The sequence below is a fragment of the Danio rerio genome, chromosome 15 (assembly GCF_052040795.2).
Source record: "Danio rerio strain M-AB ecotype USA chromosome 15, GRCz13ab, whole genome shotgun sequence".
NCBI classification, from domain to species: domain Eukaryota; kingdom Metazoa; phylum Chordata; class Actinopteri; order Cypriniformes; family Danionidae; genus Danio; species Danio rerio.
In genome coordinates, this window is record NC_141035.1 from 33795690 (window position 1) to 33810455 (window position 14766).

The 14766-nt window shown below is 33.5% G+C and overlaps 1 protein-coding gene across 35 annotated transcripts in view; it reads right to left on the minus strand.

The window, feature by feature from the left end:
- Nucleotides 1-12957, minus strand: part of nf1a (neurofibromin 1a) — a 123019-nt gene extending 110062 nt beyond the window's left edge. For all 35 annotated transcript variants that reach the window (XR_015509622.1, XR_015509621.1, XR_015509620.1 and 32 more), the window contains exons 1-2: nt 12666-12957; nt 50-193 (exon numbers count right to left, since the gene is read on the minus strand). Coding sequence is in view for 27 of the 35 variants with exons in the window: in XM_087284332.1 (XP_087140458.1) it covers nt 50-193; nt 12666-12725 (204 nt within the window). In the remaining 8 variants the exon portion in view is untranslated. The remainder of the gene's footprint in view (nt 1-49; nt 194-12665) is intronic.
- Between the last annotated feature and the right edge of the window lie 1809 nt (nt 12958-14766).

A 14766-nucleotide genomic window follows, 5' to 3' on the forward strand; every position in this document is an offset into this window, starting at 1 on the left:
AATCTGTTTATCAAACTGGGAAACGTGAATGTTATGGATGTGAACTTACCATGTTGTTCACATTTTTGAGTATGTTGGTCAGGCCATTGATGACGAGGGCAAATTTGTACTTGGAGATGTTGATCAAACATTCTTTGTTGTGCTCTGTACTCACTTTGGTGTGGGTGCTCTGCTGTCCTGTTTTGATTGGGAGCTGAATGAGGGAAAGAGAAAGACAGAGGGAAAAGGTGTGAATGAAATTGCTATTAAATGCAGGGGATGCAATAAAAAAGGTGTATATATATATATATAAACTAAGTAGTATACAAGAAATAATATACAGTTGGCAACATTTAAAGATATGTATTTTTTGTCAAAGCCCTAAAGCTATTCAACACCCATTTTTGTCTTAGGACAATTGTAAAAAAAACTTTTTTGATCTGGCAAAAGTCAGTCCAAGGCATTCAAAAATGTAAAGAAAATATTAAAAAGCCTTTATTGACATGGCTCTTCCTTAAAACTGCCCCTAAACATTTCAAGCAAACACTTGCCTTCATCAGGGTGACCAGTTTTAAGGAAGAGCCATGTCAATAAAGGTATTTAATATTTTTTCCCCATTCTTCGAGTGCCTTCAACTGACTTGTTGTTTATTCAGATGAATCCCTCACCCAAAGAGCACCGACACATTAAGGTACCCCTAAGCACTTTTTGTTTGATTTTGAACTACTTTGATCCACTTTAAATGTTGACTACTATATATAAATAAAATAAATCAGCTGGCAATACTATTCTGTAGAAATGTGGTGGCAATTTGTTACCCGATTTCCGAGGTGATTTACATGACCAAACTAGTCACTAATATAATTTCAAAATATTCTAAAAAATACTAATGAAAATAACTTTGTTAAACTTTGATCAATAAGAGTCACTGTCCCATAATGCAATTTGAAAGTGTAAATAGGATGTCAAATCTTTGAATCACAAAATACAGAAAACTGTAATTGACCATTTTTATTTTTTGACAAAATGTTGCATGTTATTTAAAGAACATATGCAAAACATTTTATTGTTCGAGCATCTACTGCATATTGCAATGTGTGTATACGCAAGTCACATTGAAGGATTAGATTATTTATTAAAGACATTATAAAATAGTATTATTTTAAAATCATTTAAACAACAATGACCATGTTATTTTATGTTTGATTGTTCAATTCCTGTACCCGAATACTGTTAGACTGCAAAAAATGATAAAGCACAGTTTTTTAACTATTATCTTTGCTCTGTTGTATTTATATATGCTTGTAATTTGTTATAATATGCAAATGCACGGCGTAGAAAAGGACTTGATCATCTCAATCTTTCCAAATAGATCGATTCATTCAACTCATCTGGCGAAATTATATTCATATTGCAAAAAAACAAACATTGCAATGTCCAATTTTCCAATATCTCACAGCCCTACTATACGAAAATTCAATAAAAAACGTTGATATCAAAATGTTCTCTCTACAGCTCTCCATTTTATTAATTACTCCAGCAGTCAAAGTCCCATCAGTATGTACAATACACACAAGCATGCATACATAAACACACATGCATTACGCAGCTTTATCAAAGGAAGTTAAGATAACAATCTATGGGTCTGGTTAACAGGTGTTGGTGAATGTAGGGTTCCTACAGCCTGATTTTCAAAGCCTGTGTGACTGCTTTATTGAGAGCACTGGGTGGAGAACAGCTTGTAACATTTGGGACGCACAGACTCCAGAGTGAGAGGTCGAAGAGTCTTAAATTTGACACACCCACTCCTGAGAGAACATCCAAGTATAAAGCACCAACCCACCCATCCATCCTGGGTCTAAACTCTCAAACTTTAGGTGTTAAAACAAAGCGCCTCCAGCTCTCCAGACTTCCGGCCTGTATACCGCACACCTGCAGGCCAGCACATCTGCTCTAGTTCTCTCCAACACACACAAGTGTGTGCAAGCGGGGAGTGTTGAAAGCACACATGGCCTGGCCCTCTTAATGAAGCGTATGTGCAGTGAGGGGGTGGAGGGCAGGCCTCTCCTCCTCTAAGCGTTCCCTCATGAGAAATTGCTCTTCACTGTTTCCGAGTGCTACGGTTCCTCTCTGGATCAAAAGAACTGTGCTAGAAGTTATACAGCTTGAGAACAACTTACAAACGCCAACTAAATGCTCTAAAATATTGAGCTCGGGAGCTTGTTTGCCAAAACAAGTTTGAAAGGCTTTTGGTACGCCCTGGTCCTCGACTTTTTACCCTTATTTGTTGTCCTTTCTATTTAATTTGGGCTCCATTTAAATCAGGCATAAAGATGTTTATTGGTCAGTCTGAGAACAATTATATCAGGGGAAACATTCACGTTTACACCTGCCATTTTAATTTGTCTTTTCTGTACACATTCAAGCACTTTCCTGATCCCTCTGAGGGGAAGGGCTATGGACATGTGTATTTATGGCCTTTCTGATTCTTATATCTATTGTGAAAGCACGATGCACAATTTATATGACCATAAAAGGAGACAATGGAAAACGAAACCAAGACTATATTAATATCAGGTACACATGGCCTGAGAGACATAAGACAAAATCAACTAACACAACTACAACATCTAAAATCATAAAACAATCAGCATTTTAGCATCCAGGTGTTTTTAACTAAATATTATAGTCTTTAAGGTCAACTAATACGTTTTCTGCATTAAATAAACAGTAAAACATAAAAATAAGTAGCTAGATTTTGCTAGATGATTCAGTAATTATAGACTACATTTTAGAGATTCATATAATTAAAAACATGCTTTAAGGTAGAGATGCAAAACTATGGACCGCGGGCCAAAGTTTGTCCATGGTAACCTTTGATTTGGCCCAACATCCCATCTGAGAAGAGAGTGAGAATGATGGGGCTGGTTTTGAGACTGTCAATTCAAATTTATTGTAAGCCCTTGTTTGTTTGTTTGTTTGTTTATTAAAAGCTAACTGAAATTAAATGTTTTATTTAAATGCTGTAAATGAATAAGATTTTGTTGAGATGTACACACTGTCACCAGACAGTGCAGAGACTTTGATGAGCAAATCAAAGGCAGATTCTGCTCGACTAGTGTATTCAGCATTGAACTCCACTGTGTTATAAAAGAGACTGTTTATATTGTTATTGCAATAAGTCATACCGCTATAACAATTATACAGCATTGGTTCATACAGTCTAAAGTAATGTTTTCAATTTATTTTGAACTATTATGAAATAAATTAAGAAATCACTCATGGCCAAATCCAATGTAAAATAGTTATTATATTAGGTAAAATTATATTGTGTAAAATAGCGGTAATAGTTATATTTATCTTCAGCCCACGGCTCTCAATGATAGTTGTTATTTGGACCTTCACATGAAAAAGTTTGGCCACCTCTGCTTTAAGGTATATAAAATACAAAAGCTGTTTTAAAGTGTAATTTTATTTCACAGTATTGTTTTTACAGTATTTCGTTTACAATACCGCAATGTTTCAATATTTTTTTACTTTCAATAAAACTTAACAAAAACATACTAATTTAGTTTCATATTCAAAATTATTCTTAAAAATCAAGATTTATTGTTACGTGAAATTCAAGAAAATTGTATAACTAGCTGTTTAGATGAAGCCTGTTGTTTACATCGTTTAAATTAAAGGAATAATTCACTGAAAAATTAAAATTGACACTTAAGGCAAAATCTTGCTGCCATATTGTTTTTAAGTTGAATCAAATGCATTTTTCTAGTCGTTTCAACTTACATCAATCAAACTGACTAAAAAACAAAGTTGAATTTTTTAGAACTTACAAATTTTTGTTGAAACCTCCGTAACTTATTCAAATATGTTGAAGTAACTTAAACATTTGCTGTCATGACTTTTTGTCATGTAATTTTAAGTGTGGTTTCTAACCTTTATGAGTTTCTTTTTTCTGAATAACACTAAATATATTTTAAAGAAAGCTGAAAACTTGTAACCATCGACTTCTCTAGAAAGAAAAACAACTACTATGAAAATCAACGGATATAGGTTTCCAGCTTTCTTTTCTATACCATAATAAGACAACATTTCTTGCCTGTTTAAGGGTTACATTTTGAAATTGCAAACAAAACCATTGCAAATACAGTTTATTATCAACATAAAATGCAACAGTTTAAACGCAGACCACCAAAGGTATCGGATATTTAGTAAACCTTAAAATGTGTCAAAGCAGCTCAAGCAAGATTAAACCTTTATCAAATCTGATATTTCAAGGAATCAGCTGTTAATCTGCTTTAGATAAGTAGGCCTCCATTTGTTGTGCTAGACAGCCAAGTCACCGCTGGTTTCGCTAACCTGATGATTGCAACGGCCAGTGTGCCGGCATGTCAGAAAAACTCTGAGAAACCCCTGAGGTTCCCTCCTTCTTTCCGGCCCACTACTGTGTGGCCCTAAGAGAAAAGCGCGTGGCTGGAAATGAAAGTCTCAAGACCGGAGAAGAACCCGGCACACACACTGTCTGTACACAAATAAAACACATGCATTCTCACAGCACGAAGAGCCCAGCCCTGTTGACATCCATTTTAATGCAGGATGCCGATGGACAGTGAGCACTTTGTTTTCCAGGAATGGTTTAAAATTCCAGAAAGGTCAGGGACCATTCGCTTCCCTTATGTGCACTTTGGCAGATGCAGCCATACTCATCATGGCATATTAACCAAAAACACTAAGTCAATTGAAATATTATTGTGTAAATAGACTTTGATTATTTAGTATTACAGTTTAATGAAACTTTCATGGGCCACCATTCAATACAAATATGGCTTTCCACCCCTGTAACATCAGTTGAAAGGGTCTTGGCTAATCTTTTTAAAATTGCAAAAACATTTGCACATATTCTTTATCATCTTTAGTTTATCTTTGCTATAATTTCGCCAAATCTACTAATGCAGTTCCCTAAAATATGCATAATGTGGAGAACTGAGAAAGAATTGAAGTCAAAGCCCCAAAGCTGAATTAGATACAACATGTCATGGTATTTGGCATCCTCCGTATACCACATGAAATTACAATGTGGACTAGTGTCTGCAAATATCATTAATACGATTAAGATATATATTTTTATATGAACTCTGCATGTTTAGTGTATCTGCATGAATAAATAGCACAGTTTCGTACTTTGGTTATCATCACATCATGTAAACCTGAAACTCAATCATCGCAAGTGTTTGGCTTAACTAAGAAATTGCACCAGAAAATCAGTGTTGAACAAGATATTGTACGTCGAAAAGTAGCAGTAACAGTAATATATAACCAAATTATATATTTCTTTAATGTATATTTACCAAATAAATTGTTCTTCCGTGCTTTTATTTCAACAGGAATAATATGGAATTTGAAGAATTTTGTGGAGTTTTTAAAATTTTCAAGTTTGACATGATGATGATGATGATGATGATGAACTAGATATGTTTGACAAAATTTTAAAGTAATAAAATTAATTAAATAAATAAATACATTCAACCCAGCACATATAGAAAAGGGGAGAAAAAAAGAACAAAAAAAATCTGATATTTCAAGGAATCAGCTGTTAATCTGCTTTAGGTAAGTAGGCCTCCATTTGTTGTGCTAGACAGCCAAGTCACCGCTGGTTTCGTTAACCTGATGATTGCAACGGCCAGTGTGCGGGCATGTCAGAAAAACTCGGAAAAAACCCTGAGGTTCCCTCCTTCTTTCCGGCCCACTACTGTGTGGCCCTAAGAGAAAAGCGCGTGGCTGGAAAGGAAAGTCTCAAGACAGGAGAAGAACCAGAAAGTTAAAAAAAAAATAATAAAAAATCCCAAAAATTTGAAGAATTTTGTGAAGTTTCTAAAATACAAGTTTGACATGATGATGATGAGGATGAACTAGATATGTTTGACAAAATTTAATCAAATTAATTAAATAAATAAATACATTCAACCCAGCACATAAAGAAAAGGGGGGATTAATTTGGAACAAAAAAATAAATTAGAGGGAAAATAATTTTTGCCATATTAAATGTTTCTCAAAATAAAATATATTGTGTTCAAATGGGGAAAAGGTGGTGTTTTTTTACCCAAACATTAAAAAAGAATATATTTTACAACAGTAATCACATACCGTGTGATTATCCAAGGTTATGATACCGCCAGAAAAATACTTTTTGCTTGTTTAAATTACATATTAAAATTAGTTAAAAGTATATTTTTCTTAATTTTTGACAATTCCTAATAGTTTTATGTTCAACCCACTTAAATTTGTAAAAACAATTAAGTTAACTTAATCAATTTGTGTTGGGACAGCATGAAAGAATTAAGTGGAATCCAGCATTTTTACAGTGTATATTTGTTTGGACTCAACTCAACTGCCAACCGATTTGAACTTAAAAAGTTTATGTTACTACTCTAAAATCATCTGTTTATCATCTGTTTGATGACAAAGTCAACACAAATAATATATATGTGTATATGACTCGATATACATACAAGTTTACAGTTCTCAAACCATTTTGTTTTAAAACTTAAATGGTTTGCCGCAATCGGTTTCCTCAAACAGTTTGAGTTAACTTAACTTAATGGGTTTTACAGTGTGAGTAGCCATGGGCCAATATAAGATTCTAACGATATGATAACCTTGGATAAAAACATCACAGTTTCAAGGTGTTGTAATAACAGCTCTAAAATAAGTTTTTTTTAAATCTCTGAGTAAAAAACAACAACTTTTTCCCCCATTAAAAACAATATATTACATTTATAGAACAATATTTTGAAGCAGTAAACATGTCAGGCTAAATAATTTAAATAAATCATTGACTTCAGCCATCTTCATTAGTTAAAAAAGGACAGATTTCTTTACAACACGTTAGGGCTGCACGACATTGGGAAAAAACGTACACTGCGATATTAAAATTCTCTGCAATTTATAGTGCATTATTTCACAAGATAGCTTTAATAAATAAAAAAAATGAATAAACAAATTACAAACAGATAGAGCAAATATAGGAGCCTAACAGTATGCAGGTAGAAATTAAATAAAATAATCAACAATATGTACAATAAAGCTGTATATTCTTCATTGTGTAAACGATTAAAAACAATGAAGCTTTGTTAAAGCTACAAATGTAATCATTTTTTTGTGCTCAAATGTTTAACCTCACTTAAAATATTTAAAAACACAAGCAATTTGTAAAACTTTTACTTTATTATGGTTAAACTGAAATGACTCCGAAATTCTGAATTCTGTGTTCTGAACTGTTGTGACTATTGAGTATTCACACATTGCGATATCGATGCTAAAACGATATATTGTGCAGCCCTGCAACACATAAAAAAAAAAACATAAAAAAACATACATAAAACGTAGAAATGGTATAATGGAAATGTTTTACAGGTTTAAAACCTTTACTTTTCCAAACTGCGATAAACCTTGAAACAGGTTACCATCAGATGCCTAGTTTAAAAACACATAAGCGCGAATAAATGGTAAAAAACATTTTCCTTATTGGGTAAATTATCTCTTTAAGCTTCTTGCAACACAATAAATACTCAAACACCACCAATAAAGTTTAATAATCATCATCCCAAAGATTTTTTTTTCAAACAAGAATGTAGTCTACTTTCAGGTAAATGCTATTTAAAATCTCCTAAGCCGGGCATGTGTGTAACACAATGCATCATCAACCTCTCATTCCTGACTCAGAATTCTCCCCAGAGAGAGGACAGATTAGTTTTCCATGACCATGCAATGGCATCTGTGAGGTCATTGTTTCAAGGTGCTCTTTGCATTCATACAGCTGCTGACACGGCAATTACCACCGCTGAGAACTTGCTTTTTTTGCAAGCAAGAAAAACCCACACTTCACTGGCGATCATCTAAAACAATCACTCCTAGTGTTGTTATCCGGTAGTTTCCGTTCAGGAATTCTGCAACTTATGATCTGCTTGTAATTGCAATTGCGGTGAGCAGCTGTCATTCAAATCATGAGCACATACAGAGCAGGGAAAGTGCAAGAAGCTTTACTTGTCAACGTTTTGCTCTTTCACCAAGCCAGTGCCTTAAGCTTTCTGGTTTAAAATGCACTAAACCGGCTTAACGGTAAAACAGCTAAACTCCTTTTTACACTTTCATTAAACTGTTATGAGCCCCTAATCTGCTACACAAGTGAACAGCCTCTAAACTTGAAGCACACCCATTTGAAGCATATACTTTGGAAAAAAGGTCTCATTTTTATATTTTATAGTATTTATTGCTTTCTATCTTTCTTTTCTATATGCATATTTATGAATGCTACTGACTGTAGTTCAAGAACTCTGTAAATTAATGTATTTTTCTGCACAAAAAAGTTAATAAATGTAAAACAAATAAATAAAGGCCTAAGTGTTTGTTAAAATATCTTTGAAATATTGTTGAACTGCATTGCATGCTGAATGTACAAACAAGCATTTATGGAAAGCTAAGGTAAATTGTTTATATAATTTAACATTTTATTCAGATAGATACATACAGTTGAAGTCAGAATTATTAGCCCCCTTTGTGTTTTCTTTTCTTTTTTAAATATTTCCTAAATAATGTTTAACAGAGCAGGGAAATTTTCACAGTATGTCTGATAATATTTTTTCTTCTAGAAAAAGTCTTATTTGTTTGATTTCGGCTAAAATAAAAGCAGTTATTTTTTAACACCATTTTGAGGACAATATTATTAGCCCCTTTAAAGTTCTTTTTTTTTTCGATAGTCTACAGAAAAAAAACATTGTTATACAATAACTTGCCCGATTACCCTAACCTACCTAGTTAACCTAAATAACCTAGGTAACCCTTTATTTGTCACTTTAAGCTGTATAGAAGTGTCTTGAAAAATATCTAGTAAAATATTATGTACAGTCATCATGGAAAAAATAAAATAAATCAGTTATTAGAAATGAGTTATTAATACTATTTTGTTTAGAAATGTGTTGAAAAAAAAGTTCTCCGTTAAGCAGAAACTGGAGATAAAGTAAACAAGGGGGCTTATCATTCAGGAGGGCTAATAATTCTGACTTCAACTTTATATGTGATGTACTTAAATGTATCTGTTATAATGACATTGCAATTTGGCACATTTAACACATACTTTACACTACACCTTAATTAATAAATGTATGTTATTAAGAGATTTTCATTTTATCATATTTACAAGCTTTTCAACACTATATACTATTTTGCATTACAGTCCTTTTTGCACTGTTTTGCATCTGCACAACTCTGGTTTGCACTCCTTGCCATGTGCCCTTAAGTGTAATTGGATTGTTTACAAATTGATATTTTTACTTATATTTTTATGTGTAATTGAATTTATTTATCGTCTACTTTTTGTATAAATATTATATGTTAGGCACGTAGGCTCTGAGAGTAACGCAATTTTGATTCTCTGTATGTCCTGCACATGTGGTTGAATTGACAATAAAGCTGACTTTGACAATAGTGAACAACATATTACAGTAACAACTTATATTTTCAAGAAGCTTTTAAATCACACTATAAAAAGGCTGATTTTTTACAGTTAATTTGTCTGGTTTTCCAGTACAACTGTCTTAAGAGCCTTAAATCAAGACACATTAACGTTTGAGAAGCAAATTGACACAAGAAGAGTGTCAAACTGATCAACATGAAGCAGGTTTATGAATAAAATAAAAACAAACATCTGCCAGTGTGAGTGTGCTCAGAAATACTTTACTTATACAAGTACTTTTCCTTCAATTTGCCCACTGATAGATATTGCCAATGGAGATTCAGGGTAATCATATCTTGATTTAAGAATGTTAAACTGTTTACATTGAAATAAAAAACTTTGAGGGAGATATTCAACTTTTGGAGAGTATGCAAATGCTGAATCTATGATCCGTTTTAAGTAGGGCTGGGTGATATGGCAAAAATGCAATCGCCATATTATTTTCTATACTGAACGATAACGATATACATTTCGTTGTTAATGCTTCCAGATTAAAAAGAATATCCCAACAATGACTGAAGCCACAAAAATTGGAGTCTACATTAAATGGCATAACATTTTCGGACGATAGTTTTGGTGCATCTCTAATGTCAACACTTTTAGATTCCTATTGTTGGACACTTCTGCTGTGTGATTGGCTCTTAGATCAATATAGAGTAAAAAAAAGTTCAGAGTTTATCCTTAGTGACATACATTTTTATCACGGTTCAATATAATATCAGCCTATCCATAGTTTTAAGACCTTTTATATTTCAGATGGGCAAATTAAGACTTTATTAAAATTGCAGAAGTCCTGACTGTATAACTTTGACACACAACTTAGTAGCTTGAAATTAGCATGTATTTGTTTACATATTTTTTTTAAACAAAAGTAAAAACTAAATATTTTATCATAAGACTAGTGTGATGACAAAAGCGTTCCTCATTATACAGAAATGTTTTAATTTGCTGTTTATTGAAGTGTTTTTAATTAGCTAAATCAAAGTGGACCTTTAAAATTCTAAACAGATCGAGATAAAGTTAATTATATATACTAGTATATTCGTTCAGTGACAACTTGTGACAGGCTCCCTATACTGTTTACCATGGTACTTTGAATATTCTGCCTAAAATCACATGTAAATATGACTTGAAAACAACATTAGCACTATGTATTTTTTTACTATGAACAGTGTTGTACTTTGATAGTCGTTGGCTGCTAATATGATTTCTCCATTTAGAATTTGCAAATAATATTTTTGTAAAATTATATATTCATAGTGGAAATTATAGACATTGAGAGAGGTATTCAATTTTTGGCATGTATGCAACGTCAAGTCATAAATACTTTTTTTTTTACATGCTTCATACATGATAAACTTTATTTTTAATTTCAAATTATGACTTTTTTAAAAACAATCTTGGCTGTATAGCTTTGACAAAGCAGACTGAGACTATTGCATAATAAAGATTAAATAAAAGCATACAAATGCCAAGCTATTTAATATTATGACATTAGCAGGTATTTGTTTACATTCATTTCTTTTAACAAAAGTAGAAGCAAAATATTTGATCAAGAATGATACTGTATGACCACAAGAGTGTGGATAATTATACTGACATTTTACTAAAACTGTTGTTTATTTTAGCATTTTTGATTAGCAAAATAATTACTGGGTGCACCTTTTAAAGATCTAAACAGATTGAGGTAAAGTTGGTTTTATATTCACACATTCGTTCAGTAACAACTTGTGACAGGCTCCCTATATTGTTTACCATGGTACTTTGAATATTCAGTCTAAAATCACATGCAAGTATGACTTAAAAACAAAATTAGCACTATGTATTTGACTATGAACAGTGTTGTAATTTGATAGTCTAAGGCTGCTATATATGATTTCACCATTTAGCATTTGCAAATAATATTTTCGTGAAATTAGATTTTTACACTGGAAATTAAAAACATTGAGGGAGATATTCAATTTTGGCATGTATGAAACTTTAGAATCTATGCTTTGTTTTAAATGTCAAATGATGACTTTTTAAAAAGAAATCTTGACTTTAGCTTTGAGCAGGCTTGGAGGGTTGCACAAAAAAAGATTAAATAAAAGCATACAAATGTCAAGCTATTTAAAATCATGAAATTAGCATGTATCTGTTTGCATTCATATATTTAACAAAAGTAGAAACTAAATATGTTAACATAAGAATGGTGTTATCACAAGAGTGTGGATGATTATACTGACGTTTTTTTCTAAAACTGCTGTTTATTTAAGCATTTTTGATTAGCAAAATAATTACTGAGTGCACCTTTTAAAGATCTAAACAGATTGAGACAAAGTTGGTTTTATATACACACATCCGTTCAGTGACAACTTGTGACAGGCTCCCTATATTGTTTACCATAATACTTTGAATATTAAGTCTATAATCACATTTAAACATGACTTCAAGACAACATTAGCACCATGTATTTGACTATGAACAGTGTTGTAGTTAGTCATTGGTTGCTAATATGATTTCACCATTTAGAATTTGCAATTAATATTTTTTTAATTAAACTAAGGAGAGTGCGGATGTGTGAATATAAAACCAACTTTACTCCAATTCTAAACAGCAGCACCCACAGACAATCATATTTAATTCATAAAACAATACTAATGACGAGCTCAAGTACCTGTCAAAGCCCTAGTGCTGTCATTGCCACTTCGGGCTCGCAAAATGCCCTATTCTGCATTCAAAGTTTTAGACAACTTGGAGAAACACAAGTCACAGATAAACAGACACGACTGTTTTGTTTAGATTTAAAGGCGTTTCATGCACAGGACTGTAGATGCCTGTAATGCTGCTCCAGCTATGCAATCTCATCTCTCTGTATGTCAACAAGCACGGAGGGAGTCTGATTCCTTTTGTTTATATTTAGCCAGTGCGCGCGAGCGGCTCAGCGGAACATTCATCAAATCAATCACGACCCCACTCCACAACATTTGCCTTTTGCTGTCCAAATGCAACACATCAGGCCTGAATCAAGACATGCACGTATTGTATTTGGCCAGTGCAAGCCCAAAACCACCAAGCTCACATCTTCAACACAAACACCGCGAATGCACGCATATGCACGCACGCGTTCCGTCGTTTGCACGCTTGCTTTCTGGCCTTAAAATGTCAAATGTCCAAGTAGTGTTTTCCTTACCTGTTCGTCGAATCTGTTAATGATGGCCTGGACCCATTCCACGGGCTTGTGCGCCGCCATGCTCAGGCGGATGCGCGCGCCGCTATGTCTCCTATCAATCACTTTTGCGATCCCGATTCCTGCTCCCGAATCGTCCCGGGTGCTCCAAATACCCCCTAAACCGCTCCGCAAAATAATCAAGGAGGAGAACGGAGAAGGAGGTGGAGGGAGGAGGGGGGTTTGGTTTAGTTTTTCACTTCAAGCATACTCCACCACGCCGCCATGACACACCACCGGAAGTTTGAATCCTCCTCACTCTCTCTCTCCCCTCGCTCTCTCTGGCTTCAATCTTAGCGTTGCGCATGCGCGGAAATGCTACTAAAGAGCTGGAGCATTATTGCAAGAGGAATAGACAATGTGAGGATATATGTCATCTATCTATCAATCTATCAATCTATCTATCTATCTATCTATCTATCTATCTATCTATCTATCTATCTATCTATCTATCTATCTATCTATCTATCTATCTATCTATCTATCTATCAATCTGTCTATCTGTCTATCTGTCTGTCTGTCTGTCTGTCTGCCTGCCTGCCTGCCTGCCTATACAAGCACTGTAAAATAAAAGTTCATTGTCAGAAAAAAATCAGATTAGCCTACTTTTAGTTTAACTTAATAAATAAAGCTTTCGTATCATGTTAAATTATTTAGTTTACTTGTGTAAATGAAAGTCAAAGCGAACTGTCAGAAAATAATAATAATACTGAACAACTGAAACTTTTATTAGGTTGAGTTGCAGTCATTAACAGTTACAGTATTTCTCAATTGCAATTGGTACATTTCTCAGATCAGAATTGAACTTTGCAATACAGTAAGTGCATTTGTCAAAGCAACACGTACAAATAGCAAAACACGGTTACCTGCAAAAGCCAGACTCTTGCTCAAAAGTCTTAGTTTATCTCTCAAAACTATTTCTGTATCAATAAACAAGTCAGTGCCGAAAGATTTTCCTTAATTTAATTGAATGAATACAGATTTAATTATATTTCTAAAAGATAAGAAGTGAGCTTCAGTTCACAGACCTGGGTAATACACTCTATTATATGTCATTGTGTATAGATAAGACAGTCAAATTACTTGTCATGTTGTCAATATAACAGTGTACTGGTGTAAACTAGGGCGATATTTTATTGGCTGTTTGTACTGTAATTTGTTGACAGATCATGTCATTGGGATACAGAAAGGAAAAGACAACACTGCATAGCACAAAGAAAAAACAAAAGAAAAGTATAAACGGGAACATAGGACAACCTCCTTTTAGACCTTCATTAGAAAAAGTCAAGATTCACCTGGGAGAAATTTACTAATTGTAGACAAATTTAGAAAAACGTATCAGCCATGAACAAATGATTAAATATTGTGGGGGTGAGACTATTCAACAGAGACCAAAATACATTTTGATCAACATGACATAAGCTATTCATAATGTAGGAAACTGCAGAGAATTGTACATAACCATTTGCATGGATGTACAAAAGCATCTGAAACTCGTTCAGAGTAATGATAAACCATCTCGTGAGATCAGGCTGGAGAAACTGTTTTACTGATGTGCACAAGTGACAAAATTATGTGAAGATTGAACAGGGAGTTTTGAGAATTTCAGTTTTGATCTGAGAAATGTACCAAAGTGACTGAGAAAAACTGTAAGTAGAGCTCTACTGACACCTTAAGGTCATAATAAAAAGACTACAACAGATATTATGAGTTAGTCCACTCATAATCACCAGAGGGCGTTATGACCCTATAATATCAAGGTTTTATGAAATGTTAACAGTAGGTTACCCTTTCGTGCCCCTCTGATTCATTCATAAAATATTTTTTTCATCCATCATGGTTTTCTGTTTTAACATCCATAAATGTTCCTCAATCCAAATGTATTATTAGCTAATAATTTTAATAGGAACTTGCTTATCGTTGTTTATAGATTCCCCATGAAAGATGTGGAGTGTCACAGTGTAAAGTCAAACTCGTTTTAGTGTTTTTGCTTAACTTGATGCCAAGCAACATTTCTCTTCCCACTCAACAATATTAGAGAAACTGATATTTACTGACAGGTAAT